This window comes from Octodon degus, unplaced genomic scaffold (genome assembly GCF_000260255.1).
Source record: "Octodon degus isolate 3935 unplaced genomic scaffold, OctDeg1.0 scaffold00307, whole genome shotgun sequence".
Lineage (NCBI taxonomy): Eukaryota > Metazoa > Chordata > Mammalia > Rodentia > Octodontidae > Octodon > Octodon degus.
The window spans coordinates 523,370-550,820 of NW_004524883.1; the positions used below are offsets into that span (position 1 = coordinate 523,370).

Genomic DNA, 27,451 nt, shown 5'->3' on the forward strand with positions numbered 1-27,451 from the left:
CGGCGGCGGCCGCAGCGCGCAGCGCCGGGCCCTGCCGGAGCCGGGACTAGCATGTGCCGCGGCTCCCCGGCGGCGGCGGCGACGGCTCCTCTGCAGAAGCAGCAGCGGCCACCATGGCCAAGGCCAGCGTGGAGCTCACCCGCGAGCTGCAAGGTACGAGGTCGCCTTGGTCCCCGGGACGCCCCGTCCCGGAGCATCCCAGGCTCAGCGTTTTCCTGCCCGCGGTACACCCCAGCCTGGTGCCGGCGACCCTTCGTGCGTCCTCGCTCCAAAGCTGCCCCCTGCCCCTTAGTCCCCGCGCGGGCGTCGCTGTCCCCGGAGCATCCTCCTCTGCTTGCCTCACCCTCTCAGGACCTTCTTGTCCTGGCACCGCCCGTCCCGCTCTTCGGTGACAGGTGCAGTTCTCCTGCCGCGCTGCCCGCCCAGCTGTCGGTGTTCCTGACCCACCCCTCTGAGAGGTGTCCGTCTCCCCTCCGGAGAGTCCCCGCTTCCCCCACCCTCGCCGGGCGGGGCCAGGCGACAGGAGCCGAGGTCCCGACCGCTGTTGGTCTCAGTTCCCTCCCTCCCCTCCGCCCCGCCCCGGAACTGACCCTGGGAGATGCTCCTAGGAGCTAAGCTGGCGCAGGCCAGGGGGCAGAAGAGGGAGTCCGGGAAAGAGCGCTGGGGTTGGAGCAAAACCCCGAGAGTAAAATCTTCGACTCACCCTCTGCAGTCCCAGCCTGCCCCCTTCTCAACACCCACCACCCACACCTCAAGGCCTCTCCTGCTTCCTGAGCTCTCCGACTCAGTCCAAGCCAGGGCCGGGCCCTCCGCGCTGCCACAGCCCTGACCCCCAGAGGCAGGAGCACAGGCTAGTGCTAGCCCACGCAGAGAGCAGGACGCTCAAGGATACTCAGAGCTGTGCTGCACTGTGGCGATTCCCCACACCTACACATGCACAGGATCACAATCATGAGATGGGTGAACACACATCTTTACAGAAGCTGCATGCCCCACCACACATATGCATATATGGGCTGTCTGGACCATTCTGCCAGCAGATGGGTATGGGGCTCATTTACACACACTCATTTACACACCAAAATCTTTCCCCTCACCCCCTAGTCTGGCGCTGTGCCCCTTCCACAGCTGCAAGCCAGCATACTCATTCACACTTCTCTGTCCCCACCAGTGCCTCACTGAGGCTCTTGGAGTCAGCAGAAGGATGCACACACCCATAGTAAAGGCAGCCTCCCATCCAGACCACCTAGATGCCATCCAGGGACACCCCCACACCCCCACACACTGACTCACTGTGTATGTGTTGATGGCTGCTGTAGTACATGGGTTAGAAACATCCTCACACCCTCAAAAGTGTAAGACACACCCTCCCACAGACACTGTCACTCAGCAACTGTCCCCTGACTCAGGGACACCAGAAACCAGAGTTTTCAGCACACAAGACTCCCTCTAACAGGAAAAATTACTCAAGAAGAAAAAGTCTCTGTCCCCGTAATTTGTCCCTGTTTCTCTCTCATCTCATCTGCCCCTGGCTCTGCCTCTCTCTGAGAGGTGGGGATGGCCAGCATAAAGGGAGCGCTGAGCAGGCCCCCATCCACCCACAGACAGTATCCGGAGGTGTCTGAGCCAAGGCACTGTGCTTCAACAACATCGTGTGAAGCTAGAGACAAAACCCAAGAAGTTTGAGGACAGAGTGCTGGTGAGGGCATTGGTCTGGGAGGGAGGAAGGAGCTGGGCAGGAGAGACAGAGGTGGGAAGGACTGAGGAGACAAAGCTGGGGGAGGTGGCTGGAGTGGGTCAAGTCCAGGAGCCTAGGGTAGGGCAGGAGAGGGGGCACAGCAGAGCTGAGAAGGCTGAAGAGCAGGGCACCAGTGCCAAGGTAGCTACCATGAACCACTCGTACTCTTTCCTTCAGGCCCTGACCTCCTGGCGCCTCCACCTCTTCCCCCTTAAGGTCCCTGCCAAGGTGAGTGGGGTGGAGAAATGGAGGACACACTTGACATGCTCCCTCCCATACTTGGTGATCAGGCCCTTACCAAGAGGTGAGGGTCTCTGTCCCTCTAGGTAGAGAGCTCCTTCAATGTCCTGGAGATCCGCGCCTTTAACACCCTAAGTCAGAACCAGGTGAGTACCAGAACTCTGCCTGCTGTTGGGCCAGCTGGAGAAGGGAGTCAATATCTGAGGCTGTCTGCTTCTTGTCCTCCAGATCCTGGTGGAGACTGAGCGAGGCATGGTGAGCATGCGGCTGCCATCAGCTGAGAGTGTGGACCAGGTGACACGACATGTGAGCTCTGCTCTCTCCAAGGTCTGCCCAGGCCCTGGGTGAGTTGCAAATGAGGATCCTTTGAGGGATTAGATGAAGAGACTTCTCTTCCCTGCTCCTAACCTACTGAGACATGAGAAGAATGCACATGTCCCCCTCTTGCCTTCCTGGGGACTCGGAAGCTATAATTTGGGAAGAACTGAGAGCCTTTTTCCACCATTCTCTGGGATTATTTGTTCATCTTCCAGATGTTTGATCCGGCGTGGAAATGCAGACACCCCAGAGGGACCCCGAGACACATCCCCCAACTCTGAGACTTCAACATCTACCACTCACAGTGTGTGTGGTGAGCAGGGGCAGACATGAGCACTGTGGGACTGAGACCACTTTGTCCCATGTCCAGACTATGCAGTTTTGCCAGAAGGACCTTTGCCTACCCTAAGGATTCCCCAGCTCCTGGATTTCAGGAGGTTCATAGGGTACCAGGAACCTAAGACACTGTCATCTTCAGTGACCTTGACTGTCCCTTGAACCTCAAGCCTCCTCCCATCCCCTTACCATTCATGAAGCCAGCCCATCTCTCACCCACAGGTGGCTTCTCTGAGACCTATGCTGCCCTGTGTGACTATAATGGGTTGCACTGCCGTGAGGAAGTACAGTGGGTATGTGGGGCTGGGACCCAGAAGGGAGCAGGTGGGACCCAAAGGAAGGAGGCAGAGGAAGGGTGGGGAGTAGATGCAAGCCAGTTTCACCTCTTTAAGGATGTGGACACCATCTACCATGCTGAGGATAACCGCGAGTTCAATCTTTTGGATTTCAGCCACCTGGAGAGCCGGTAAGCAGCTGAGGCTGAGACTCAACCCTCCACCCCAACCCTGACCTTGTCCAGGATCTCCCTTCTAGTCCCACTCATGGCCCCTGCTCTATCTCCCCAACTCCCCCTACCATTGACCTATCAAGGTTTCCCCAGGCCAGCCCCCACCCCATCCCTGGCCTCTTTTCTCCTGTCACAACCACCTCCTTACCACTTCCCCTCCCTTCAATGTCTCCACAGAGACTTGGCCCTAATGGTGGCAGCCCTGGCCTACAACCAGTGGTTCACCAAACTCTACTGCAAAGACCTGCGGCTGGTAGGAATTAGGATGGGCTGAGGGAAGGGAGAGTGGTGTCCTCCTTGGCTCCTGATCTCAGGACCCTTCTGTCTTCAGGGCTCAGAAGTGCTAGAACAGGTGCTACATACTCTAAGCAAGTCGGGGAGCCTGGAAGAGCTGGTGCTGGACAATGCCGGGCTTAAGACGTGAGGCCAGCCTCTTGTGTGGCCAGTGACACTGCATTATGTAGTCTTAGAGTCCCCAAACCTCAGAGCATGATATGGGTCCCTGAACTATTCCACCCAACTCCTATCTTTAGAGAGGTGTCTGAGGCCCAAAAAGGCTAGAGAGCAATCCAGCAGTCAAGCTACGACTCAGACCTCAGTCTCCTGGTGCCTCAAATGTGTGCATGGCCTGCCCCCACTTCTATCAGCTTCCTCTCAGGGTGGGCTGCTGCAGTGTTGAAGACACATAGCTGAGCTTTGTCTCAACACAACTTGCTAGGGTGTAAAATGCCCCTAGGTACTCCAGAGGAGTGATAAGGTCCCTAGCAGGTCCTGAGCTGGCTCCTGTGGGGGGCCTCTGTATTCTGACATTGCAGCCCCAGCCAGGCAGACGGGTAGAGGAGGAGGGGAACCCAGAGGCTGGGACCTGGGGCTCAGCTCAGGCCAAATCCTTCCTCCCCTTCCCTGAAGGGACTTTGTCCAGAAGCTGGCCGGGGTGTTTGGGGAGAACGGGAGCTGTGTGCTGCATGCCCTCACTCTGTCCCACAACCCCATCGAGGACAAGGGTGAGCCCCAGCCCTGAATCTTATTCCCTCCACGTGCAGAGCCCATCCTAGCCCAGAGCCCAATCCAGGTCTGAACAGGGGCTCTTCAGCCTGATGGCAGCCCCTGCCCCTGCACCTCCATCCTTGACCCCAGGCCTGCACCCCACTCGAGCCCCATCTGACTCTCCATCCACTGCCCAACCCCTCAAAGGGCCCATTCTCTCTCCACTGCCCAGGTTTCCTCAGCCTGAGCCAGCAGCTCCTGTGCTTCCCTACCGGCCTCACCAAGCTGTGCCTGGCCAAGACTGCCATTTCCCCTCGAGGTACTCACACCAGTACCCCTGACCTCGGACCTCAGACCTTGGCCTTCCCTCAGTGCTGCCTGCAATGTTGGGCCCCAGACATGCACCATACACTCACATGCCACCTCAGGGACCAATGGAGAAAAGGAATCACATTTGGGGAGCGGGGAAGCATTGTATACCGAGGGGGGAAGGTGGGGATGGGGGCCAACCCAGCTCAGTGCCCACTGTGCTCAGGGCTCCAGGCGCTGGGCCAGACCTTTGGGGCTAACCCAGCCTTTGCCAGCTCCCTTCGATACCTGGACCTGAGCAAGAACGCCGGGCTGCTCGCCACAGATGAGGCCAACGTGAGTGCACAGAGTGTTACCTCTACCTCTGCAGAAGCGCTCGGGCCTTGGGAGTTGGGAGTCTTCCATGCTGCAGCCCCTGAGTTGGAGAAACTCCTCTAGCCATTCCCCTGCAGTCTCTCCATCCTCTCTTCCCAGGCTCTCTACAGTTTCTTGGCCCAGCCCAATGCCCTGGTGCACCTGGACCTGTCAGGGACTGACTGTACTGTCGACCTGGTGAGGGGCTGGTGATGCAGGGAACCGGGCAGAAGAGACAGGGGAGGCTGGGTGATGTGTGTCTCATCCCATTTGCCTGAGTACAGGGCTGGGCAGAGCAGCCAGGATGATTTCACTCTCATTGTATCTCGTACCAGTGTGCACTTATTCAGGGCACAAGGCTGTGCCCAGAAGCCACCCCTCACTCCATTCCCTTATGTGTACCCTGACTTAGGGCTGCTTTACCATCAGAGAAGGATGAGTCCCCTAACTTGCAAAGACAGCCTGGGAGCCAGTAGTGGCCCTGCTTTATAGGACCACAGCCTCTAAGTTTTTCCATACCCATGGCAGCCAGACAGGGAATAACCCACTTTTTTTTTTTTTTTTTTTTTTTTTTTTTTTTTTTGTATTTTAAGGAAGGATCTACAGGGCATTCAGGGTCTCACTACTAGATCGGACCTGTAGTGATCCACCTATTTACACATCCCAAGAGCTGGAATTACAGGCACATACCACCATGCCCAGTCTGAACCCACTTTCCACAGAGAAGAAAACAGCTTTTGAGACCAAGCATGATAGTGCATGCCTATAATCCCCGCACCCTGAGAGGCTGAGGCAGAAGGATCCCAAATTTGAGCCCTGGGAACATAGCTCAGTGCAAAGGCCCTGGGTTCAATCCTCATTACTGGGGGGAAATAGCTTACGAAGTATAGGTGATGAGCCCACAGAAAGAGGCAGAACAGGGACCTTGAAGGAAGATCGGAGCGAGTCTTTACCCAGTTCCAACCCTTCCCGCCAGCCCTTCTGAGCCCTTCACTCTCCCTACAGCTTCTGGGTGCCCTGCTCCATGGCTGCTGCTCCCACCTCACCTACCTCAATCTGGCTCGAAACAGCTGCACCCACAGGTGGGGTCAGGAGGGCAAGGGAGGGTTGGAGTGAGCTGTGGCCCACCCCCTCCTCTGCTGATCCCAGGGGTCTCTGCAGGAAGGGCCGGGAGGCCCCACCGGCCTTCAAGCAGTTCTTCAGCAGCGCCTACACACTGAGCCATGTCAACCTTTCGGCCACAAGGCTGCCCCTGGAGGCCCTCAGGTCGGGTGGGTGCAGGGTTGGGAGTATCCAGGGACCCATGGGGCTGTGGGGAGGCATGAATGTGGGCCTGTGACTTCCTCCCACAGGGCACTGCTTCAGGGCCTCTCCCTCAACAGCCACCTCAGTGATCTGCACCTAGACCTCAGCAGCTGTGAGGTGAGTCCTCTGTCTCCCTACCCAGCTACCTGCCCCTCACCACCACCCCAGCATTCATTTTTCCAACCAAAGTCAAACGCTGGCTCCATCTTACTCTGCACTTTCCCCACTGCGGCCCCTGACCTGACCACACCTCTGCTTTCCCTCTCAGACGTGGTCTGTGCCCTCCTCCCAGAGGCCGTCGGAATCTGTATCTCTGCCAAGCTTTGGGTGGGAGATACCAGGCGTTCCCAGCAGAGGGCAGGAGCAGGCTATCTTAGTAGCAGCCTTCTGGGCTGCCGGAAGGGAGCGGCTATAGGGATGCACGGACTGTGGGAAGGGGTCTCCCTGATGTTACACCCAAGACCTGGTATGACTGAGTCTGGACATAACCGCTTTGTTCTCTAAGGACTACAGGTGCCCTACCACCCACCCCAAACCCTATCTGCCTTGCCTTACCTCATCTCCACAGCTCCGCTCAGCAGGAGCCCAGGCCTTGCAGGAGCAGCTGGGATCTGTCACCTGTGTGGGCAGCCTTGATCTGTCAGACAATGGTGAGCAGCAGTGCCTCCTTGAGCAGGGGAAGCAGCCCTGGGGGGACTCCGGTAAGCCTCGGGCTTCAAGGGCAGGCCTGTCCCATCCATTAACCAGGTTTCGACTCAGACCTCCTAACACTGGTGCCTGCACTTGGCAAGAACAAGTCCCTCAAGCACCTGTTCCTGGGCAAGAACTTCAATGTCAAGGCCAAGTGAGCCCCCGGCCACCACACCCACAGACCCCAGACCCGTGTCCTATCACCCATCCATCCTAAGCTCATGCATTACTTCTAGCCACCTCTCTCCTCCAATAGCATGACTCCAACCCCTTCCCCTCCTGCTCTGAGCCCCGCCTCCCCACAGGACCCTGGAGGAGATCCTACACAAGCTGGTACAGCTGATCCAAGAAGAGGACTGTGTGAGTGACCGGCCCTAGGAGGGGACCTGCAGTGGCAGGGGCCACAGGGACTGGACCCAACCCCCACTTGCCACTCAGTCCCTGCAGTCACTGTCGGTGGCAGACTCCCGGCTGAAGCTTCGGACCAGCATCCTCATCAATGCCCTGGGCAGCAACACCTGCTTGGCCAAGGTGGATCTGAGTGGCAATGGGATGGAGGACATCGGGGCCAAGATGCTGTCCAAGGCCTTGCAGATAAACTCCTCGCTCAGGTGATGCTGACACCTGGACCCTGAACCCCAAGACTCCCTGCAGGGCTCCATGCCCTGTTTCCCAACCTGGAAGACCCAGTCACAGAACTAGCTCTAAGTCAGCCTCAGTACAAAGAGGAAAGGAGGCACCAAGAGGAAAGGAGGGAGGGCTCCAGCTCTGGCCATAATGGGGATGGGGGGGGTGACAAACTGGAGCTCGCCCTCTCCCCAGAACTATCCTGTGGGATCGGAATAATACATCTGCCCTGGGCTTCCTGGACATTGCAAGGGCTCTGGAGAGGTGAGTTGACCAAGGCTCTGCCCTGATTCAAAACCCAGCCACTATGTGCCAGGACCAGGTGTGAGCTACCCCAGCTGCACCCTGATCTCCTTGACTTATCCACACAGAAAAGTGAGGAAGGGCCAGGGTGTGGTGGTGCACCCCTGTAATCCCAGCACTTGGAAGCTGAGACAGGAAGATCACCACAAGTTCAAGGCCAGCCTGAGCTATATAGTGAGTTCAAGGCCAGCCTGAACAACATAACAAGACCCCATCTCAAAAAAAAAAAAAAAAAAAAACTAGGAAAGGGCCATGGAAGAGGGAATGGTGAGCAAAGGGTGGGTATTAGGGAGCCAGGCTTTTCATTTTTAGGTGTTTCTCCACCTAGCTGTACTGTTGTGTTCCACAGCAACCACACACTGCGGTTCATGTCCTTCCCGGTGAGTGACATCTCCCAAGCCTATCGCAGTGCTCCTGAACGCACGGAAGACGTCTGGCAGAAGGTGTGGGGTGCTGTGCTGAGGGGGTGGGTTAGAGAGGGACAGCAAGGGGCAGAGGGCATCCCACATCCTCAGCCCTGACCTTGCCCACTCTGTCCTTTCCAGATCCAATGGTGCCTGGTGAGGAACAACCATTCCCAAACCTGCCCCCAGGAGCAGGCATTCAGGCTGCAGCAGGGCCTGGTGACCAGCAGCGCCGAGCAAGTAAACGTTTCCCTCGAGGACACTTGGGGCAGCCATGAGAGGGGCAGGGCTCAGGAGTGAGGTGGTGGGGCACGCAGGGTGGAGGCACAAAGAGGTGTCACATGGCCCCTAAGTGGACTCAGCAAGTCGGGGAGCAAAAAGATAGGAAATATAGAATGTAAAACAGGAAATGTAGAACGTTGGCCCTTACATATGTAGACAAATAGTGGGCAGTCCCCAGACAAGGCATATGCAGGACTTGAGTTCAGTTGGGCATTCCAGAAGAGCGTACCAGGAAAAACCAGGCCACCTGGAGACATTTGCACCACCACCCTCAGGGAGGCACCGGTAGCACCCAGAGGCCCAACTTGGGACACCTGACACTCTTGCCCCTGTGCTCCAGATGCTGCAGCGGCTGTGTGGACGAGTGCAGGAAGAAGTGCGGGCCCTGAGGCTGTGCCCCCTGGAGCCTGTGCAGGATGAGCTTCTTTATGCTCGGGACCTCATCAAGGATGCCAAGAACTCCCGGGCGGTAAGCCTTCCAATCATGCCAACCCAGGCAGTCCAGGCACTGCCCACTGCCTCTGTCCTCCTAGTTCAGGGCCCCCACGGATCTCCTAAGGCCTGATTCTGGTCTCTAAACCTTACTTCTTACCTCCCCAGCTGTTCCCCAGTCTCTATGAGCTGGGCCATGTACTGGCCAATGATGGGCCTGTGCGGCAGAGGTTGGAGTCAGTTGCCAGTGAGGTGTCGAAAGCTGTGGACAAGGAGCTGCAGGCAAGTCCTGGGGGAGAAAGGAAGCCATGTGGGAGCTCAGTGTTCATCAGGGCTCTCAGCTAAGGGTTGATGTCACAGCAGAGCAGGGGAATTACTGGAGGGCAAGAATATAATGAGCAGAGCCAAGCCCACCCACAGTTCCCCTGTGCCAAGGCACCAAAGTAATAGGGTCTTGGCTGTCTTTTTCTGACAGCTCCTATCTTGAACCCTGAGCTTCTAATTCTCCTATCTCTGTATTCCGATCCTTGAACTGACTCTCCCCTCTGTGTGGGACAGTGTAAGGAGCAAGAAATGGAAAAGCCTGAATATCCAAGTATCTGACACAGCCACATGGTCTTAGGCAGTTCCCTCAGTCTCACTGTAGGGACTGTAAGAGATAGGTGGAAGTCTCCTCCCCTGTGATGCAAGCCCTGACCCTGTCCCCTTGGTGCTGTGGCCTCCTTTCCCCTCACTAGGTGATCCTGGAGTCCATGGTCAGCCTAACGCAGGAGTTATGCCCTGTGGCTATGCGGGTGGCCGAGGGACACAACAAAATGCTGAGCAATGTGGCAGAGCGCGTCACTGTGCCCCGGAACTTCATCCGAGGGGCACTGCTGGAGCAAGCTGGACAAGACATTCAGAACAAGCTGGAGTGAGAGACTAAGGCTTGGTCCTGGGGAGGGGCTGGATTTGGCCCAGAGCACTTAGGGATTTGCAAACTATCAGCAATGAATAATAAATGGAAAATCTCCATTACAAGGGATAAATCTTTAACCGAATGCAACCTTTCTATTTAGGGTCCACTAGTCTTTGCCCTAGAAATCTCAGTACTGAGCTAGGGTTTAGGAGCCAGGTTGGTGCATAAACAGGTATACATACCCAAACTCACACACATACACCAAGGATTGCCTCCAAGAAACAAAACAACCTCCTCAGAGACCTGGCAAAGAAAAATGATGCAAGACAGGTGTGTAGGGGACCCCTATCCTTCCGCCAGTTTTCACTGCACTCAGAGTTCTTTCCTTCAGGGTCAGGGTGCTACTACATACCAAAGCAAAGGAAACGAGTGTGGGTACCTGGGAAATAGCCAGGCTCAGGAAGTTCTGGTTTCTATTCTTGCATTAGCAGGCAGCAAGGTTTGCTCAGCACCCAAACTTACCTAGCTCTGTTCCAGTGGAGCATCTCACCTGGAGCCTTCTTCGCCTCTTTCAGTCCCTCTTGGCCCATACACATCTGAACTCGGGAGGTCAGTGGGTGGGACAAGTCATGAGTATGGTGGCCCTGAGTTCCTCCTACAGCAGCCATGTTCTGTGTGGGCAGCCAGGCCAGCTGGCGCGTTCTCTCAGGCATCCAGGCAAGGAGGTGCCAAGGCTTAGAAGTCAGGCAGGGGCTGGCTAAGCAGTCTCACCTATGCCCACAGTGAGGTGAAGCTCTCAGTTGTCACCTATTTGACCAACTCCATAGTGGACGAGATCCTGCAGGAGCTGTACCACTCCCACAAGAGCCTGGTAAGTCTGAGCTCTTCGAGGCTCTCTCCCTCTCCACTCTTGGAGGTGGGCTGCTTTCCTGAGATCCTAGTCACACCTGTCTTCCCTAGGCCCGGCATCTGACCCAGCTAAGGACACTGTCAGATCCACAAGGAGGGCCAAGCCAAGGGCAGGATCTGTCCTCCCGAGGCCGAGGCCGGAACCATGACCATGAGGAGACCACAGATGATGAACTTGGGACCAACATTGTGAGCCCCTCCATGCCTCCCTCTCCCTTAACCTGGGTCTGCCCCTTGAACTGCACAACACAGCTCCCCCTCCCTGCCTCCACTTGCCTGGACTCCACTCTCCAGCTCGCTGTGCCTCTCCTCTTCCCTCATCCAGTGTCTCAGCCACCTGAAGAGAAAGAGACAAGATGAGCTCTAAAAATGTCTGGATGAGAAATGGGAAGCATCAGGATCTAGGACTTGACACCCAACCTACCCTTTGTCTTCATTCCTGCAGGACACCATGGCCATCAAAAAGCAGAAACGCTGCCGCAAGATCCGCCCAGTATCTGCCTTCATCAGTGAGTCCCGCAGCCTCAGTTCTAATGTCTGCCAGGCTCCCAGTCTTTCCCCAGGCCCTTTATCCTTTTCTTTTTTCTCTACTTCTCCATCCTCCTCTCTCCCTCTCCCTTTTGTTACTCCCTCTAATAGTGTTGTACCCACAGGTGGCAGTCCTCAAGACATGGAAAGCCAACTGGGGAACCTGGGCATCCCCCCTGGCTGGTTCTCAGGACTCGGGGGCAGCCAGCCCACAGCGAGTGGCTCCTGGGAAGGTCTATCTGAGCTGCCTACTCATGGCTATAAACTGAGACATCAAACACAAGGGAGGCCCCGGCCCCCTAGGACCACTCCTCCAGGTCCTGGCCGGCCCAATGTGAGTCCCAAAGGCCTTGCAAGAGGACCAACTTTTCTTAGCAATGCCAGAGCAAGGGGTCTATCTTTAAGACCCAGAAGGTAGAGATACTAGCTTTGGGGGTTCAAGCAGGAGTCCAGACAAGCTGTAAAACAGTTAAGAGATTATCCAGTTTGGAGGAGAGCTATACCTTATTACAGATATGAAACCTCTGTCTTGCCAGGCTTGATGGCACATATCTGTAGTTCCAGCTACTCCAGAAGCCGAGGCAGGATCCCATGAGTTTGAGACCAGCAACACAGACATACAAACCAAGACCCTATCTCAGAAAAAAAAAATCTTTGCCAGGCAGCGACATTTTCATTTGGAGATAAGTAGGATAAAGCCAAGAGCCACCAAGCTTAGGAGATTCCCAGAAAAACTGAAGTCTAAATTTCCATGGGGCCAATCCCAAAGGGGAAAGCTCTATTTGGGTGGAAAGTGGGCCCTCCTGAGCCAGATGAGCTATCACACAGGCCTTTCCTCCCAGCAGGTACCAGGACCTGGGACACGCCAGGAGAACGGGATGGCCAGCTGCCTGGATGAGGGGCTGGAGGACTTCTTCAGCCGGAGGGTCATGGATGAGAGCTCCAGGTGTGACACCTAAACACTCCCATTTTCAGCAGACCCCAAGGCTATAAAAGTGCTCCCACCCCAGTGTCCAGCAGTGCCCCCAAGCCAACCCCTCTGGGACGTTCCCCGCACTCTAACCATTCCTTGTCCACCTCTTAGCTTTTACAACCTCTAAATCTCCTCAGGGTAACCAAAAAGGCAGAGACCATGAGTGCAATGGTAGGACAGAGCAGGGGTGACAGGCACTGGGATAGAGTGGGTGGTATTCCCTGAAGAACTGCTTGCTGCTGTGCTGTCCCCGGGCTGTGCCCACCTCCTGTTCCTCTGACCCCTCAGTGCCCTGGAACAAGGTCTCTTGTTTACAAGCAGTCCCCAATGGACAGTTGACTTCCCAGGCAGAGCAGAGCAGGGGAATTACTGGAGGGCAAGACAGGGCATAATATATTTATTCAAATATATTTTTATTCAAATCAACTCACCTTTTTTTTACTGAGTCTAGACCTAAGCATTATCAGACTGCACAGGGGCTGTGAAGGAGCTGGGTCACTTGGAGAAGCTGTGAGAAGGCCTTGGGGCACAGGGGTGTCTGGAACAAGGAGTTGACATTAGAGAATGAGGCTGCTGGAAGTTGTGACCAGGAAGTTGAGGACACCATCTCTCCTGAGGATGCAGTATAAGGGGGCATGGAGTAGCAGGAGAGACTAAATGAGAGAGGGGAGAGGGAGAGTTGGGGTGTACAGGATAGACCAACAGCAGCACACTCTGGGCTCCACCTGGCACGTGTCACTGACTCGCCCCAACTCTGCCCAGCTACCCCCGAACTCTGAGGACAGTACGGCCGGGCCTCTCCGAGCCACCACTGCCTCCACTCCAGAAGAAGAGACGCCGAGGACTGTTCCATTTTCGCCGTCCCCGGAGCTTCAAGGGGGACAGGGGACCAGGGTCCCCCACAACTGGGCTCTTCCTCCCTCCGCCCCCACCCCCACCCCCAACTCAGGAGAGCCCCCCTAGCCCAGAACCCCCAAGCCTTGGCAATAACTCTTCTCCTTGCTGGAGCCCCGAGGAGGAGAGCAGCCTCGTGCCTGGATTTGGGGCAGGCCGGGGGCCTTCCTTCCGTAGGAAGATGGTAAGTGAGACAGAGGTTCTGGGTCCTCCCCTTCTCCTGACCTAGATGTAGCCCATTCTCCAACTCCACTCGAACCTAAAAGGAGAATGCTAGGACCCAGAGTTCTGAGGAACACTGGTCATCCAGTTCCCCTCTCCTTGAGAAAGGACTAGGATCTGGTGGCCCAGAGCATGTTGAGTGGGCCGATGTGGAGTGGGCAGAAGGCCTTCTGGATGTGGGGAGGACTTCCCTAAGCCTGGGGGCGTGGTGAGAGAGAGGAACCCCCAGTGGTGGCCCTGCTGCCTGGGGAGCCAGCTCTCCATTGGGGACCTTGTTCCAGGGCACTGAGGGGTCAGAGGAAGGGGAGGCAGGCACAGCCCCCGGGACAGCACAGCAGCCAGCAGTACATGGTGTTGCCCTGCCTGGGTTAGGAAGAACCAAAGGTTGGAGCTTCGATGGGAAACGAGAGGTGAGCAGAGCTTGGGGCAGCAAACTGAGGGTCCTGTGGGTCGCTTTCCACCCCTCCTCCGGTTTCCCCATTCCTGGTGGCTCAGTGAACAAAATGGGTTCTGTGACGTTAGGAGGTGTTGGCTATAGTTCTGCCCCTATCTAGTCAGGGAGTCCAGCCAACTCTTTTGCAGAGGGGTGTCATAAAAATACTAGGGCCAGTGAGATAACTCAGCAGACTAAAGCACCTGCTTAAGCAAGGCCAGGGACCAGAGTTCGATCCCTGGCACCACATGCCATGCCAGCCCCACCCCCATGGAGGGCTAAGGCAGCCTCAGAATCTGGACATAGTGGCACACACCTGTAATCCCAGCACTGGGGAGGCTGAAAGCAGAAGGATCACCACAAGTCCAAGCTGCGTAGTGAGACCCTGTAACAACCAGATACATTTAAAGAAAGAAAAAAAAATGTTTAACTTCCAGCCACCAAGTGTGTTAACACACACCTGTAATCCTAGCACTCAGGAGGCTGAGTGTGATCCCAGCACTCAGGAGGCTGAGGCAGAAAGATCACTGTGAATTTGAGGCCCGCTTGGGCTACAAAGTAAGTTCAAGACCAGCCTGAACTGCATAGTAAAACCCTGTCTCAAAAAGGAAAAAAAAAAAAGAAAACCTTACCTTCAGAGCTCGGTGACTTCATTACAACCTTCATGATGGGTTTTTAACCTTATCCATACACCACTTGAATTACTTACCTAATTATTTTTTACTTAAATCGACACCTTTTTTAATCTAGTCTAAACCTAGGTGTCATCATATTTAAAATCTCAGCTTTTTGTGCAAGTCATTGTTCCCTACCATAAAAGAAATACATAACTATTATGAAAGCAGTATGTTCATCTGTGTAAACCATTTCTTGTGCCCCTCGGGTGTTATGGGTACCACTCTTTGGGAAACATGGTCCAAATATCTAGGAACTAGCAACATGAAATGACATGAAATGCTAATGCAGAAGCCCCTTGTCTGGTGCAGTCCCCACGGGGTTACTCGTGTCACAGCTGACTCAGCTCTGCTTGCAGGGCTCAGGTCCTGACCTGGAGGACAGCACCCAGGCGTGGCAGAAAAGACGCTCTTCAGATGATGCAGGTGAGCCTGACACCCTTGCTGCCTTCCTTTTATGCTTCTCAGGGGCCCCCTCCTAATTTTCCTTTTCACTTTCCTCCATCACTTCCATATCCCTCCCTCCACACTTAGGTCCTGGGGCCTGGAAGCCCCCACCACCACCCCAAAGTAGCAAGCCAAGCTTCAGCGCCATGCGCCGAGCAGAGGCCACGTGGCACATAGGTATGGAGAGGCACTTCCTGGCGGAAGCACTAACGGCCCAGGGTGTGTCCAGACAAACAGAAGCGAAGGCCTCTACTCTGGGCAATTCATGATCCAGGTGGGGCAAACAGAAGTCAACACAGTAAAAGCATTTAAGGATGTTTACAGAGCCACACCCAAAGGGGCCAACAACCCAATCCAAAGAAAAATTCTACAGAACAGAAGTGGCTCCAGAGGTTTAACAAACAGGACCACTGCCAGGACTATTCTAGGGCAGATGTCACCTTGTCCACCTTCAGCACAGTGGTGCCCTCTATAGATATGATTTCATTTCATGTCTTAGCTGGGAGCAAGGTGGGCAAGTCAAACTGCCAGCCAGTGGTAGCTCTGTAGGCCTACTTCAGACACTCCTGCCTCCAAAAATAGCTTGCAGCCTGTCCTCAGGTTACTCAGAAAGATGCCCCAATGAAAAGGCAAGTGCTCTGCCTTAGAGGTCAGAAGCCCTAGGTATTAGTCCCACCAGCCACCCATGACCGTCAGTGGGTCCTTTACTTTTTGACTTCATGACTGGTGGAATAAAAGGGATGATTATTCTGGGTATGATGTTTCCTTCCTGCTGAATTCAGGGACCTTCTACTTAAGGAGCCACTAAAGAAAAGCTGGTCAACTTGGTGTCAACTAAGTTTCCAATGGTCTGGAATATGACCCCTGAAAATACTGACAAAATGGACAAAATCTCCCTATACATGTAGACACTGCTCGTTTTCGCAGGCCAGGATATAGGACTGGAAGAAGCTCAGAGATGAGCAGGCAGACCTGGCTTGGGTTGCCCACTCCTCATTGTCCTGTCCCAACCCATTCTGCCCTTGCCTCTCTCTGCCCCGTAGTACAGAAGAACTAGGTCAGCCTGAGGCCTGGCAGTGCCTGTGTGCCTGTAGTACCCTCCAAACCAGCCACGCCTGATAATGCCCTGTCCCACACGCAAAGTAGGTAAAGCATCTGAAGTAAGGACTAACTCTTCACTTAGGAAACCACAACAGTCAGATGTTCCAAAGCACACACGTCTCACAGAGACACTCACAGACACCCCTTCTAAGTATTCTACCTCCAGCTCGTGCTACTTAAGGCCATGGGAGCCAGGCACAAGGACATCTCTCCTTGAGCTCTTACCATCTAATCAGACGGGCACACAGTTCTGGGAATGCCAGTCTGCAGCCTTGGCAGGACCCTGGGCACTGCAGCCCTGGATGGGCAGCCGTGCCTATGTTGCCCAGCAGGACTGGCATCGTGACTCTGCCGCACTGGAAAGGGCCTGTGCTGTGCTCTGCAAAAGAGTTAATCAGGATGTTCAATCCCAGCCTGCCATGCTGGCCCCACCCCCAGGGTGCACTGAGATGGCAATTGAGACTGAGAGTGGTGACACACCCCTGTAATCTCAGCACTTTGGAAGCTGAAACCAGGAGAATCACTACCAGTCTGACCTATGTAATGAAACCCTGTAGACCCTGTAGACTCTGCACTAAATAAATAAATTTAACAAAAGAGTTAGGCCAGAGCCACCTGCAGAGGCGACAGCAGATGGTGGGGACCAAGGCTAAGGAAATGCAGTAATAGAAGGGAATGCCAGGGCAGGGAGATAGCTCAGAGGCTTAAGCGCCTGCCTGGCAAGTGCAAGTACCTGAGTTTGACCCCCGCCCCCCCCAAAAAAAAGGAAGGGGGCCCTGAAGAGAGAGCTGTTGAAGCAGATGGGCCTGGAGGAGGAAGGTCCTGGCCAGTGAGGGCATCGTGGGAAAAGAAGACGTGGGAGGGTTCTGCCAGAATGCCTTTTCCTGGACTTCTCCTGCTTGCCTCCCATACCCCAGCTGAGGAGAGTGTCCCCAGCCATGGCTGCCAGAGCCCCAGCCCAGCCTCCCAAGATGGAGAGGAAGAGAAGGAGGGGACTGTATTCCCAGAGAGGACAGTTCCAGCGAGGAATGCCAAGGTGAGGGCCAGCGAAATGGTTGGGGAGGGTACTTTGACAGGGAAGAGACTAATCCAGCGCCATCCTTCTTCTGCCAGCTGCAGGACCCTCCTTTGGCTCCACGGCCCCCAAAGCCAGTGGCTGTGCCCAGGGGCCGCCGACCCCCTCAGGTGCCAGGGAGCAGGGAAGAGGCTGAAACTGGGGGTACAACCCCAGGAGTTAGCAAGCCCAGGCTGAGGCTGGGCTCACAGCAAGACCAAGAGGAGCCTGAAGTCCAAGGTTTGCCACCCTGGCTGAGTGGGGGGCTCAGGCAATCACTGTGATTTTGATGCCCACATCAGGTCATTTTCCAAGAGGTGGGATAAATGACAACCAGGAGTCACAGGCTGGATGAGCACCCCAGCTTGTGAGCTTCCTGTGGCTGTCATTTTAGGGCCCCCTGATCCAGGCCGCCGGACTGCCCCCCTGAAGCCCAAGAGGACACGGCGTGCACAGTCCTGTGACAAACTGGAGCCTGACAGAAGACGGCCCCCGGACCCTGCAGGTGCTAGCAGTAAGAGGGTGGGGCCCCCTTACCCCTAATCTGTCCATCTGTCCATTATTGTACCTCCTTAAACCCCAACATGGGGTAGTTTTCCTGCCCAGGAAACAGGGTTCCCTGGATTTGTCCCCAACAGGAACCAGTGAGCCAGGAACAGACTGATGGCTGTGGCAACAACTTCCCCAGCCTTCCTCTTGACATGTGCCTCACAAGGACTCAAACCCCTACCCCTTCCTGCTCCCCAGACCTCCCACCAGCCCCTGTCCTACAGAGATAGGATGTAGGGCTGGGCACAGGGAAGCAGGAGGCAGGGGGACCAGAAGGGAGGAAGCAACCTGGAGAGGGAGGCTCTCGTTGCCTGCTTCCATGCCTTGCTCTGTAGAGAGCTCTGGGTGGACCTGTCTCCTCCCCTGGGAGGGTAGATCTCTGTCCCTCTATCCCCAGGGGCTTCTCCCCACTTGTACAGAATAAAAAAAAAAAAAAGTCTGCCTGAGTTTGCTGTCTTTCCCATTCACTGCCCCCCATCTCCCACCATCTGCTCCTTTCCCATAGACCCCCAGGGCTTGGCCACAGTGTGGAAAGGGTAAGAGCATCCACCGGGATGGGGCTGGGTCCTTGAGAGGAGAAAACAGAGAGCTGCTGACAGAAGGAGCCTGACAAGTCCCCACGTTATGGTGGGAGTTATGTGCATGGTCAGGATGCAAACGACAGGAATCAACAAATTGTGTGTGCCCAGTCCTGGGGGTGGTAGGGTTGGAAGACCCCAGTATCTTGGGTGGGGGGAGAAGAGTATGCATATATGAGTTCACACGCAGCTCACTAAGGCCATTTCAAGTTGTTTCAGTCTGTGGGATGTAGCTAAGTAGGAAGGTCTTGGGCTCAATCCCCAGTACTAGAAAAAAATGTCAAAAATCTCAACAGGAAAATAGCTTATAGGTGAACATGTCTGTGTAAAATAAGATTAAAAATTAAGTTAATAAAAAAATAAATAAATAAATAAAAAGTACTTTCAGGCCCCGGGAGATAACTCATTAGAAAAATTAGGTTAATCATTTCCTAACAAATAGTAATAGTAATCCTTGGATTCAAGAGCCCCTCTTTTGAGATGTCATTCCTGATGCCTTCCTACTCATCCAAATCGAACTTTCACTGTGCTCCCACTGCTTTATGTACAAGTCCAGAATTTTGCATCTGTCATACTTAATCGCATTTCACATCACCTTGTCATCCGGGCACAAGTGTCTCTATTCCACATACCTCTGCCTCCCCCTGGGGCAGGGAGCTGTGTCTTGATTGTCTGGTGAGCCCTGATACTTGGTGCAATGCCTGGCACCCAGGGTGTGGGCAATAAATGGTTGCTACCTTAAATGAGCAGCTTAAAGGGCAGACAGTGAAGGTGTCCTGGTGGCTGCACTTGTGTTCTCATCCAAGATCATCATGTGCTGGAACCTCTTCATGTGGCTTCTGTCGCCCCAGGCAATAGCTCACTTCCCCTGGTCTTGTTAGGAATGACTAATGTCTTGTTTCCTTAAGATCTCCTTGAGGCACTGCCCCTCCCACAAGGATGTGGCCATATGGGTTGAATCTTGGGGGAAGGGGGGGCGGGTTGGGTACATTGTGGCACTGGAAAGATGCCCTGGGAGTCAGCCCTTCAGCACATGCCCCAACTGTGCAGCTCGGTCCTCCAGGACAGGGTGACCAGAATGTATCCTATGCAGTCGTGTCCATTTCCTACATCTCTTTATAAAAAGATGGCTAGGGAACCGAACATCATTCTCAAAGCCATGAGCTTCTGAGTGGTACACGATGGTCTTTAAGGAGCAATGAAGACCCACATTCTGTTGTATTCTGGATCTGTGAGTGTATGCATATGTGTGACAAATACAGCCCAGTGTTCTTTTATAGGTGACTGAAAATATCCTTAACAAGTGTAATACTGTTAAGTGTGTTGTGAAGCTGGGTGTGTTTTCCACTGTGTATCAGTGGGGCTGTAGCTGTCATGGTGTCATAGTGAGTTTATGTACTGCAGCCTGTGTGTGTCAAGATATGTGTGAGCCTGTAAGTCGTGGGTGCATGTGTCGCCATCATTTCTGTGTGGATGTGTGTGTGCATGAGCCACTGCAATGTGCACATCTCTCTGTGATGCTGGGTGTGGGTGTTGTGTGAAGGGGAAGATGTGTGTCACTGTGTCTGTGGGGGTCCTGCCTCTGAGCCTCGCCCCAGCCCGCCCTCCTCCCCCAGTTCTGTGGCTCCCTCCCTGGCAGTGGCCCTGCCCCTCCTCCCTTCTCCCTCCCAACCGGTCTGTGCGGGGGGAGCTGGTGCTACAGCCCCCCCACCCCTTCCCATCCAAGCCCCATAAATAGCAGCAGAGCCGGAGCGGAGCCGGCGCCAGCGGCTGGAGCAGCAAGGAGTCAGGGCCAGGTCCAGAGCCGAAGAAAGGAGCCCCGACTGCGAGCCCAGGTGAGACCACCCGTCCTCCCCAGCCCAGCCCCAGCCCCAGCCCGCCCAGTTTGGCCCAGTCTCCATAACAACATCTCCTTTAATGCCCAGAGAGGCCCCCAGCCCTGCCGGGTCCCCTCACCACCACATGTCCCTGCCTACCTCAGAAGCCCACAAGAACTGGGAGACGAGAAGCTAAAAAGCAGAGTGCCCCAACCCAGACCCTCCCTCACATAGCCAGAAAGACACACATGGTGGAGGAGGTGGTTACCCAGACAGGGAAGGGTCCCCATTCTGAGGGAGGTAAAGAACAGTCACACCCTCCTGGAGATGGACACATGACAGATGGGGACAGACACAGAGGGTGGGGCGTTCAGACACACTGATGTACACTCGCCTGGGGAAACACGGCATGGGATCAGACAGCCTCACCCTGACATCTGGGCAGAAACAGCTGGATGGACTGACCAGCCGTGAACTCAGGCTAGCGTGCCCCTGCCTGCTGCTGCCCGGGGCTTGCTATCACTGCTGGGGGAGGGTGGTGCGCATGCATCCCACGGACAGCATGGAGGGGGCTGCGGCTCCCCCAAATCCTGTCGCTAAGAGACAGTGCCAGTGCTGCCAAGAAGTGTGAGAACATGGGAGGTGGGGAAGCAGGCAAGGCTTGTCATAGTGGGAGCCCCCGTAGGAGCCTGGAGGAGCTCTCAGCAGAGATGGTCCTGATCTTACTATCTAAGCCCACCACCTTCCTCTCCCATAAGCCGGCCAGAGCTGAGTGGGGGTAGGGAGACAGTACAGCAGAGCACCTTCCAGCCGGGCTCCTCCACTCACTGCAGACTTCATTAAGGCTCTCCTCTTCAGACCTCAGGGGCCTCTCCACCCCTGCCCCACCCCCTTGCCCCAGTTCAGCTCCCTCCTGCCAAGACTGAGTGCAGTGCTGGCTCAAACACCAGTCGGGAAATAGCAAAAGGTGCTGAGACAGCAGAAAGTGTGGATCAATCGATGGCCTAGGAGCCAAGACTGCCAGAACTCCAGCTTGCATCCCAACCCTCCAGCTCTTTCAAGGCTCATCCACACACACCTAGGTGGGCAGGGCTGAGGGAAGCACAGGGCTCCAGTGCCAGAGTATGAGAATCTGGTCCTGTGCCTTCCCCTGCTTAGAGCTCTGGGGAAACCAAACAGGTAGGGGAAGGGGGAGGTCCATGAGACCCTGTGGCCCCAGGAAAGAGGGCAAGATGCTTGGACCCAGGGTCCCCAGAGAACAATGTCCAAGCCATCTCCTCTCCCCCACAGTAACATGTCGGACCCTGAGATGGGATGGGTGCCTGAGCCCCCAACCATGACGTTGGGGGCTTCCCGGGTGGAGCTTCGAGTGTCCTGCCATGGCCTCTTGGACCGAGACACACTCGCCAAACCCCACCCCTGTGTGCTACTCAAGCTGTATTCTGATGAGCAGTGGGTAGAGGTGAGAGAAGATGAGCTCTTCCTGAATTGACCTCCTGGGTTAAGCCGAGGAATGAGGGAGGGTGGGTAGGAGAAAGTGAGGGCTCCAGAGGACCTTTTCTAGGTCGGGTGGGTAGCTGTGAAGACAAGCATTGCACCAGTACAAACCCAACCCATTTTATAGTTGAAAGCACACAGAGTCCCAGAGGGTCCTGAGAGTACCCCAGAGGCAGGGTAGCTCTCAAAGGCCTGAGAGCCGGGTGTGGTGGCACACCTCTGTAATCTCAGCACTTGGGAGGTGGAGGCAGGAGGATTATTGGGAGTTCCAGACCAGCCTGGGCTACAAAGTGAGCTCAAGGCCAGCCTGAACTGCATTGCAAGACCTTGTCTCAAAAAGAAAAAAAAAAGAAAAGAAAAAAGCCTGAGAGCCCCAGAAGGCTGTGAGTTTAGTGGAACAGCAGTGCCCTAAGCTCAGGGATCAGCCTAGGAAGAGAAGAGCTACAAAAGCTGTTAGAACTACAGGACTGAAGGAGAGCTAGCAGGGCCTGGGCAGGGAAAACAGCCTCTGCTCCCAGAAGACCCTTGCCCCTCCTGCCACAGGTGGAACGCACGGAGGTGCTTCGCTCTTGTTCCAGCCCAGTCTTCTCCCGGGCACTAGCCCTCGAGTACTTTTTTGAAGAGAAGCAGCCCTTGCAATTCCACGTGTTTGATGCTGAGGATGGAGCCACCAGCCCCAGCAACGACACCTTTCTTGGCTCTACAGAGTGCACCTTGGGCCAGGTCTGCATTCTCGCTCACCTACCCCATCCTTGTCAGCTTCTGTTTCTGGAGCCTAAAATAAGAGTGAACAGGTACTCTTGAGTTCGTGCAAACTAGGCCTCAACATCATCATGTTATTCACTGGTTGTGGAGCTTTAAGCAAGATATTTAACTCTCCAAGTCTTAATTTCCCTTTCTAAGAAATGGTGGGAGGAAGAAATCTTTTGGGCCTCACTCTTCCTTCTTTTTTCTCTCTCTTATTTGTTTAATTTTTGTTGTTGTTGTTTCATGGTGCTGGGGTTGAAATCACAGTCTGATACATGCTAAGCAGGCACTGTATTCCTGAGCCACAGCCACAGCTTCCCTCTTAAGCCTGCTGTACAAATTAAGTCCAGCCCTATCCCAAAGTGCTAACTTGGGGACACTCAGAAAGCAGTTATTCTCCTACTCTTTCTATGTATTATGGCCAGGCAGTTGGGGGTGTTGCAGCTGGGTCCCCCTCTATCTCCATACCCAGATTGTATCACAAACCAAGGTCACTAAGCCATTACTACTGAAGAATGGGAAGACTGCTGGCAAGTCCACAATCACGGTAAGCAAGGTCACCTGAACTCAACCTTGGGCTATGCATTCAATGCCTCTGCATGGTGCATGGTCGTCTGTGGTTATATTAGGTCCAAGACCACTCCACCCATGGAAAGGGGATAGAGTGGCCCTGCTAGCTAGAGGTGGAGAGTCCTGCCACTTGTACCTCTTGCAGATTGTAGCTGAGGAAATATCTGGTACCAACGACTATGTGCAACTTACCTTCAGAGCCCAAAAGCTGGACAACAAGGTTAGAACTGATTCCTGCCCCACGTCCCATTAGAGAGCCCTAGATCCTTCCCACTGAAGGCATATCCTGAGGACCCAGGCCTTCCTCCTTCTTAGTATAATCCTCTCCCCAGCCCTCCTTGTAGACCTCACCAGACTCATGAGTTATTTCCCCTGCATCTCCAGGATCTGTTCAGCAAGTCTGACCCTTTTATGGAAATCTACAAGACCAACAGGGACCAGAGTGATCAGTTGGTCTGGAGGACCGAGGTTTGTGCTAGGGATATGGGGATGGAGGAGGGAGAGCAGAGTAAGGAAACAGACTGGAAGTAACCAACTCTGTGGTGTTTCTCCGAGGTGGTGAAAAACAACCTGAACCCCAGCTGGGAGCCATTCCGCCTGTCTTTGCACTCTCTGTGCAGCTGTGATATCCACCGGCCTCTCAAGGTGAGGCCCCAGTCCACTTGAAACATCCAGTGTTCCATCTGAGACCTTCCCTCTGGGGGTGGAAGCCCCCACCTGTAAGTGATTCTCACTGTGGGACAGTTCACAGAGTAATGATAAGCTTCTCACATGCATACCTTTTATCAGAAGCCAAAGTCACTGCCAGATTGTGCTAAAGAACAAAATTCAGTAGGTACTATCGCTGGGTGGGTTAAGGGTATGTTTTTGGACATAAAGACTATGAGGCTCCCACCACTCTGAATACCCCTCCCAGCCTAGGAACTGCTTCAGAGTATCCCTCCCCCTGACCCTGGCTCTCCCCTCCCTTCTCAGTTTCTGGTATACGACTATGACTCCAGTGGGAAGCATGACTTCATCGGAGAGTTCACCAGCACCTTCCAGGAGATGCAAGAGGGGACAGCAAATCCTGGGCAGGAGGTGCCACAGAACACTGACCTCCAGGATCTTATCAGATCCCTAGGAAAATCCAGAGGGTCAAGTTTAAAAGATAGCAAGTGGAGCGGGTGGAGCATTCCCAGGATTGGCCAAGAGATGGAGTGCAGGGTGGGGGGACCTTGTTCTGGAAAGCTCTGTTTAAGGAGAAAGGAAAGGCCATCTGACAGACTGTGACCCTGCATTTGTGGGTTGTTGGGGTCTAGATGCAGTGGGACTGTATCAATCCCAAGTATCGAGACAAGAAGAAGAATTACAAGAGCTCAGGGACAGTAGTACTGGCGCAGTGCACGGTAAACCCCAGTACCTGCCTCAGATCCCGCCCCCTCTGCTGCCCCTACCACATTCTCAGATTCAACCCTTTGTTTGTTTCAAAGGTCAGCTTCTCTGTTCCTGGGAATTATTGCCCCACCCCAGTTACAATGTCAAAAACTCCAGCTCCCCTACTTTCCCCAAAGAAGCCCCTACCCAAGCTGCCTCCCAAGAGGACTGTCCCATCTTCCATTACCTCTTTCCTCTCAACAGGTGGAGAAGGTGCACACCTTCCTGGATTACATCATGGGTGGCTGCCAGATCAGCTTCACGGTAAAGGCACAAGGGGTGGGGACAAAAGAGGAAGGAGCCAAATGCATATTGAACTAAAGAAGCCCAGAGTCTTACTGCCCCTTAGGACATGGTCAGCCAGACCCCAACCCCCTCTGTGAGGAAGCTAACAGTGAGCTCCCCCAGATGCATCTCAGTCCTCCCTACAAGATTCTAGCTCTGGGATAGCCTCTCTGTACACTCCCATGGCAGTAGTGGGATATTTCCTCGCCCTCACCCTTGTCCCCACCAGGTGGCCATCGACTTCACCGCCTCCAATGGGGACCCAAGGAGCAGCCAGTCCCTGCACTGCCTCAGCCCCCGGCAGCCAAATCACTACCTGCAGGCCCTGCGAGCAGTGGGAGGCATCTGCCAGGACTATGACAGGTAGGAGATGGTGGGAGGGTGAGGAAGAGAGTCCCCGCCTATCCCGTGAGCCCCATAGTCTGTTCTTCTTTCCAGTGATAAGCGGTTCCCAGCTTTTGGCTTTGGGGCTCGAATTCCTCCCAACTTTGAGGTAGGCTGGGTGCAAGAGGAAGGAGGAGATGGTGGCCCACAGGCAGAAGGAAAGTCATGCCCTCACTGCTCTCAACTTCCCTCACAGGTGTCACACGACTTTGCTATCAACTTTGACCCAGAAAACCCTGAGTGTGAAGGTGAGCTGGAGAGATGGCCAGCGTGCCTCCACTGTTTGTTTCCCAGACCTGGACATCCCATCCTAGAGCACAGACTCTGTCCCGAGTGTCTAGCTCCCTGTCACTCCCACCTATGGGTCTGGTCAGACTTCCAGTGCCATGACCTGCCCACCCAATTGTCACAGCCCCAGGATCATCCAATCCTCCTGCATACTGAAGAAGAGGGTATCAGGGACTGCCAGGCTCTGACAGCTGGATCCCTTTTGTCTGCCCACAGAGATCTCAGGGGTCATCACCTCCTACCGCCGTTGCTTGCCCCAGATCCAGCTCTATGGCCCCACCAATGTGGCCCCCATTATCAACCGTGTGGCTGGGCCCGCACAGCGAGAGCAGAGCACTGGTCAAGCCACGGTGAGGACGTAAAACATACAACCAAGCACCTCGCTGTGTGTCCTGGGGCTTGGGCCCAGGCTGGGGAAGCGTTACACACCCTGGCACACAGTGGCAAGCCTTTTCTCCTTCTGCCTGCCCTCAGAAGTACTCCGTGCTGCTGGTGCTCACTGATGGCGTGGTGAGCGACATGGCAGAGACCCGCGCCGCGATAGTGCGTGCCTCCCGCCTGCCCATGTCCATCATCATTGTAGGCGTGGGCAATGCTGATTTCTCTGACATGCGGCTACTGGATGGCGATGATGGTCCCTTGCGCTGTCCCCAAGGAGTGCCCGCGGCCCGCGACATTGTCCAATTTGTGCCCTTCCGGGACTTCAAGGATGTAAGTGTTTGGTGCCCTTTCCTGAAGGTCTTCTCTGTGCCTCATCTTCCCAGCCTGATGTGTATCTCTCACTGGCTTGGCGTCCTTCAAACTACACTGAAGCCCAGCTGACAACCCAGAAGGCCCGCCAGCCCTTCTCCTGCTCTCCAGTCCCTAATCTCATCTCTCCACAACCTACAGGCCGCTCCATCTGCGCTAGCTAAGTGCGTCCTGGCTGAGGTGCCCCGGCAGGTGGTGGAGTACTATGCCAGCCAGGGCATCAGCCCTGGGGCTCCCAGGCCCTGCACGCCAGCCACAACTCCCAGTCCTAGCCCGTGACTGCTTTGCACTGGTCGAAGGACACACCCTCAGCCTCTCAGTGAGTGTAAGGGGCTTTAAAGGTGTGGACATGGGGGGGTGGGCAAAGTGCGACTTCTGAGAAGCCTAGCTGGGCTGTGTGTAGTGTAGACAAGGGTGTTCATGACTATCGCACCTCTTCCAGGTGCCTGTCCTAACCTTTGTGACTCAAGTGACCAGTGCCTCTGCCTCCTGCCGCTGTGCCCCCTGAGTCCTGGAAGTGAAACGAGGGCCTTGCCTCCATCTCCTCAAATCCAATATCCCTCAACTTTGTGGCCCCTTAGCGACTTCCTTCAGTGATCTGACTTTCTGGTCATTAATAAAGGGAACCACTCCTAGCACTTCAGCCTCTACTCATCACAGTTTGGGTGCTCATGGGCAGTTTGTAGCACCCACTGGCACCAAAATAAATGAGGCCTGTACCTTTCAAAATCTTATTCCAATGACATGCCAGTAGAGTCTAAAGATCCCCCACTCTTACCTCCCAAACCTAAGGGGGGCACAGGCACCATGGGGGCTAATAACAGGAGATAGGAGAGTAATGAGGAGTTGTCACGAGGGCAGGCTGATGTTTTCTTACAGCTGTCTCCAGAGAAGCCCCACTGAGTTCCCCAGGGGTTGAACCCCTGCCTCCACACAGCTGTGGGGCAGGCTGCGAAGGGGTGTTGGGAAGGAGTTTGAGGGAGGGGAGCAGCAGGTCTGCTAATGACTTAGGAACATAGAGGGACATTTAGGTCTGCTCAGCCTGACCTTCCTGGATGTGTCAATGTGTACGTGTTTGTGCACCATACATCCCGACCCTCTGTGAGTATGGCCTTAGGGGCTGGGGAAATAGCTCAGTAGAATAAGCATTTGTCTGGCAAGTGCAAGGTCCTGAGTTCAATCCCTGGTTCCGCAAAAAAAAAAAAAAAAATAGTGTGTGAGTATGGCCTCAGTGGTTCAGGAAATCTAGCTGTGCACTCCGAGCTGTGCATTCTGATAACCACAAAAATTAATCTTCAGCATATGTCAAACTTTGCTTCTTTAAATGCATGTACCCCCACCAGATAATTAGCATTTACCTTCTTTATTGTGCTGATCAACCAAATCTTGCTTTTTAACTCACCCATGGTCAGGGAACTCATAGAATTTGATCTCAAGCTCATGTGACCAAAGTACCCACACTCTTCATAGCTACAGTGTGCAACCTTTGTTTGAAGTTTACCCAGGTGACTCAAATATATTATTTTGAAAACCAGTTGCATGTATATGTGGTCTAGTTCTATGCAGAGGGGTCTGCGGATAGGTGTCTCAGCCCTTGCGTGCTG

The 27,451-nt window shown here is 54.5% G+C and overlaps 2 protein-coding genes across 4 annotated transcripts; both read left to right on the plus strand.

The window, feature by feature from the left end:
* Carmil3 (capping protein regulator and myosin 1 linker 3) lies at positions 1–17,949 on the plus strand. 3 transcript variants are annotated; one of them, XM_004647444.1, is made up of 40 exons: positions 1–153; positions 1,605–1,699; positions 1,916–1,966; positions 2,065–2,124; positions 2,207–2,322; positions 2,512–2,609; positions 2,855–2,925; positions 3,025–3,098; positions 3,318–3,393; positions 3,472–3,560; positions 4,050–4,144; positions 4,360–4,446; positions 4,663–4,772; positions 4,911–4,988; positions 5,796–5,872; positions 5,952–6,056; positions 6,143–6,212; positions 6,664–6,745; positions 6,843–6,939; positions 7,091–7,145; positions 7,224–7,396; positions 7,608–7,676; positions 8,065–8,158; positions 8,261–8,359; positions 8,742–8,870; positions 9,002–9,115; positions 9,571–9,746; positions 10,515–10,602; positions 10,692–10,829; positions 11,086–11,149; positions 11,294–11,502; positions 12,014–12,114; positions 12,904–13,219; positions 13,539–13,667; positions 14,724–14,790; positions 14,899–14,988; positions 16,830–16,948; positions 17,026–17,206; positions 17,361–17,471; positions 17,605–17,949. In XM_004647444.1, the coding sequence occupies exons 1-40, from the start codon at positions 114–116 to the stop codon at positions 17,628–17,630; spliced, it is 4,119 nt and encodes a 1,372-aa protein (XP_004647501.1). In that variant the 5' UTR covers positions 1–113; the 3' UTR covers positions 17,631–17,949. The 3 variants fall into 3 exon arrangements, with proteins under 3 accessions (XP_004647501.1, XP_023563496.1, XP_023563497.1); XM_023707728.1 differs by having other exon boundaries at positions 12–153; positions 12,011–12,114; positions 17,605–17,860; XM_023707729.1 differs by lacking the exons at positions 1–153; positions 1,605–1,699; positions 1,916–1,966; ... (2 more) ...; positions 3,472–3,560; positions 4,050–4,144 and having other exon boundaries at positions 2,246–2,322; positions 12,011–12,114; positions 17,605–17,860.
* Positions 17,950–19,638: 1,689 nt separating this feature from the next.
* On the plus strand, positions 19,639–26,497 carry Cpne6 (copine 6). Its single transcript, XM_004647445.2, has 17 exons — positions 19,639–19,928; positions 21,201–21,372; positions 21,951–22,130; positions 22,627–22,701; positions 22,870–22,944; positions 23,109–23,192; positions 23,280–23,369; positions 23,700–23,804; positions 24,026–24,112; positions 24,345–24,404; positions 24,655–24,788; positions 24,864–24,918; positions 25,006–25,057; positions 25,314–25,447; positions 25,572–25,808; positions 25,989–26,166; positions 26,290–26,497. The coding sequence occupies exons 2-16, from the start codon at positions 21,205–21,207 to the stop codon at positions 26,124–26,126; spliced, it is 1,674 nt and encodes a 557-aa protein (XP_004647502.1). The 5' UTR covers positions 19,639–19,928; positions 21,201–21,204; the 3' UTR covers positions 26,127–26,166; positions 26,290–26,497.
* Positions 26,498–27,451: the final 954 nt, after the last annotated feature.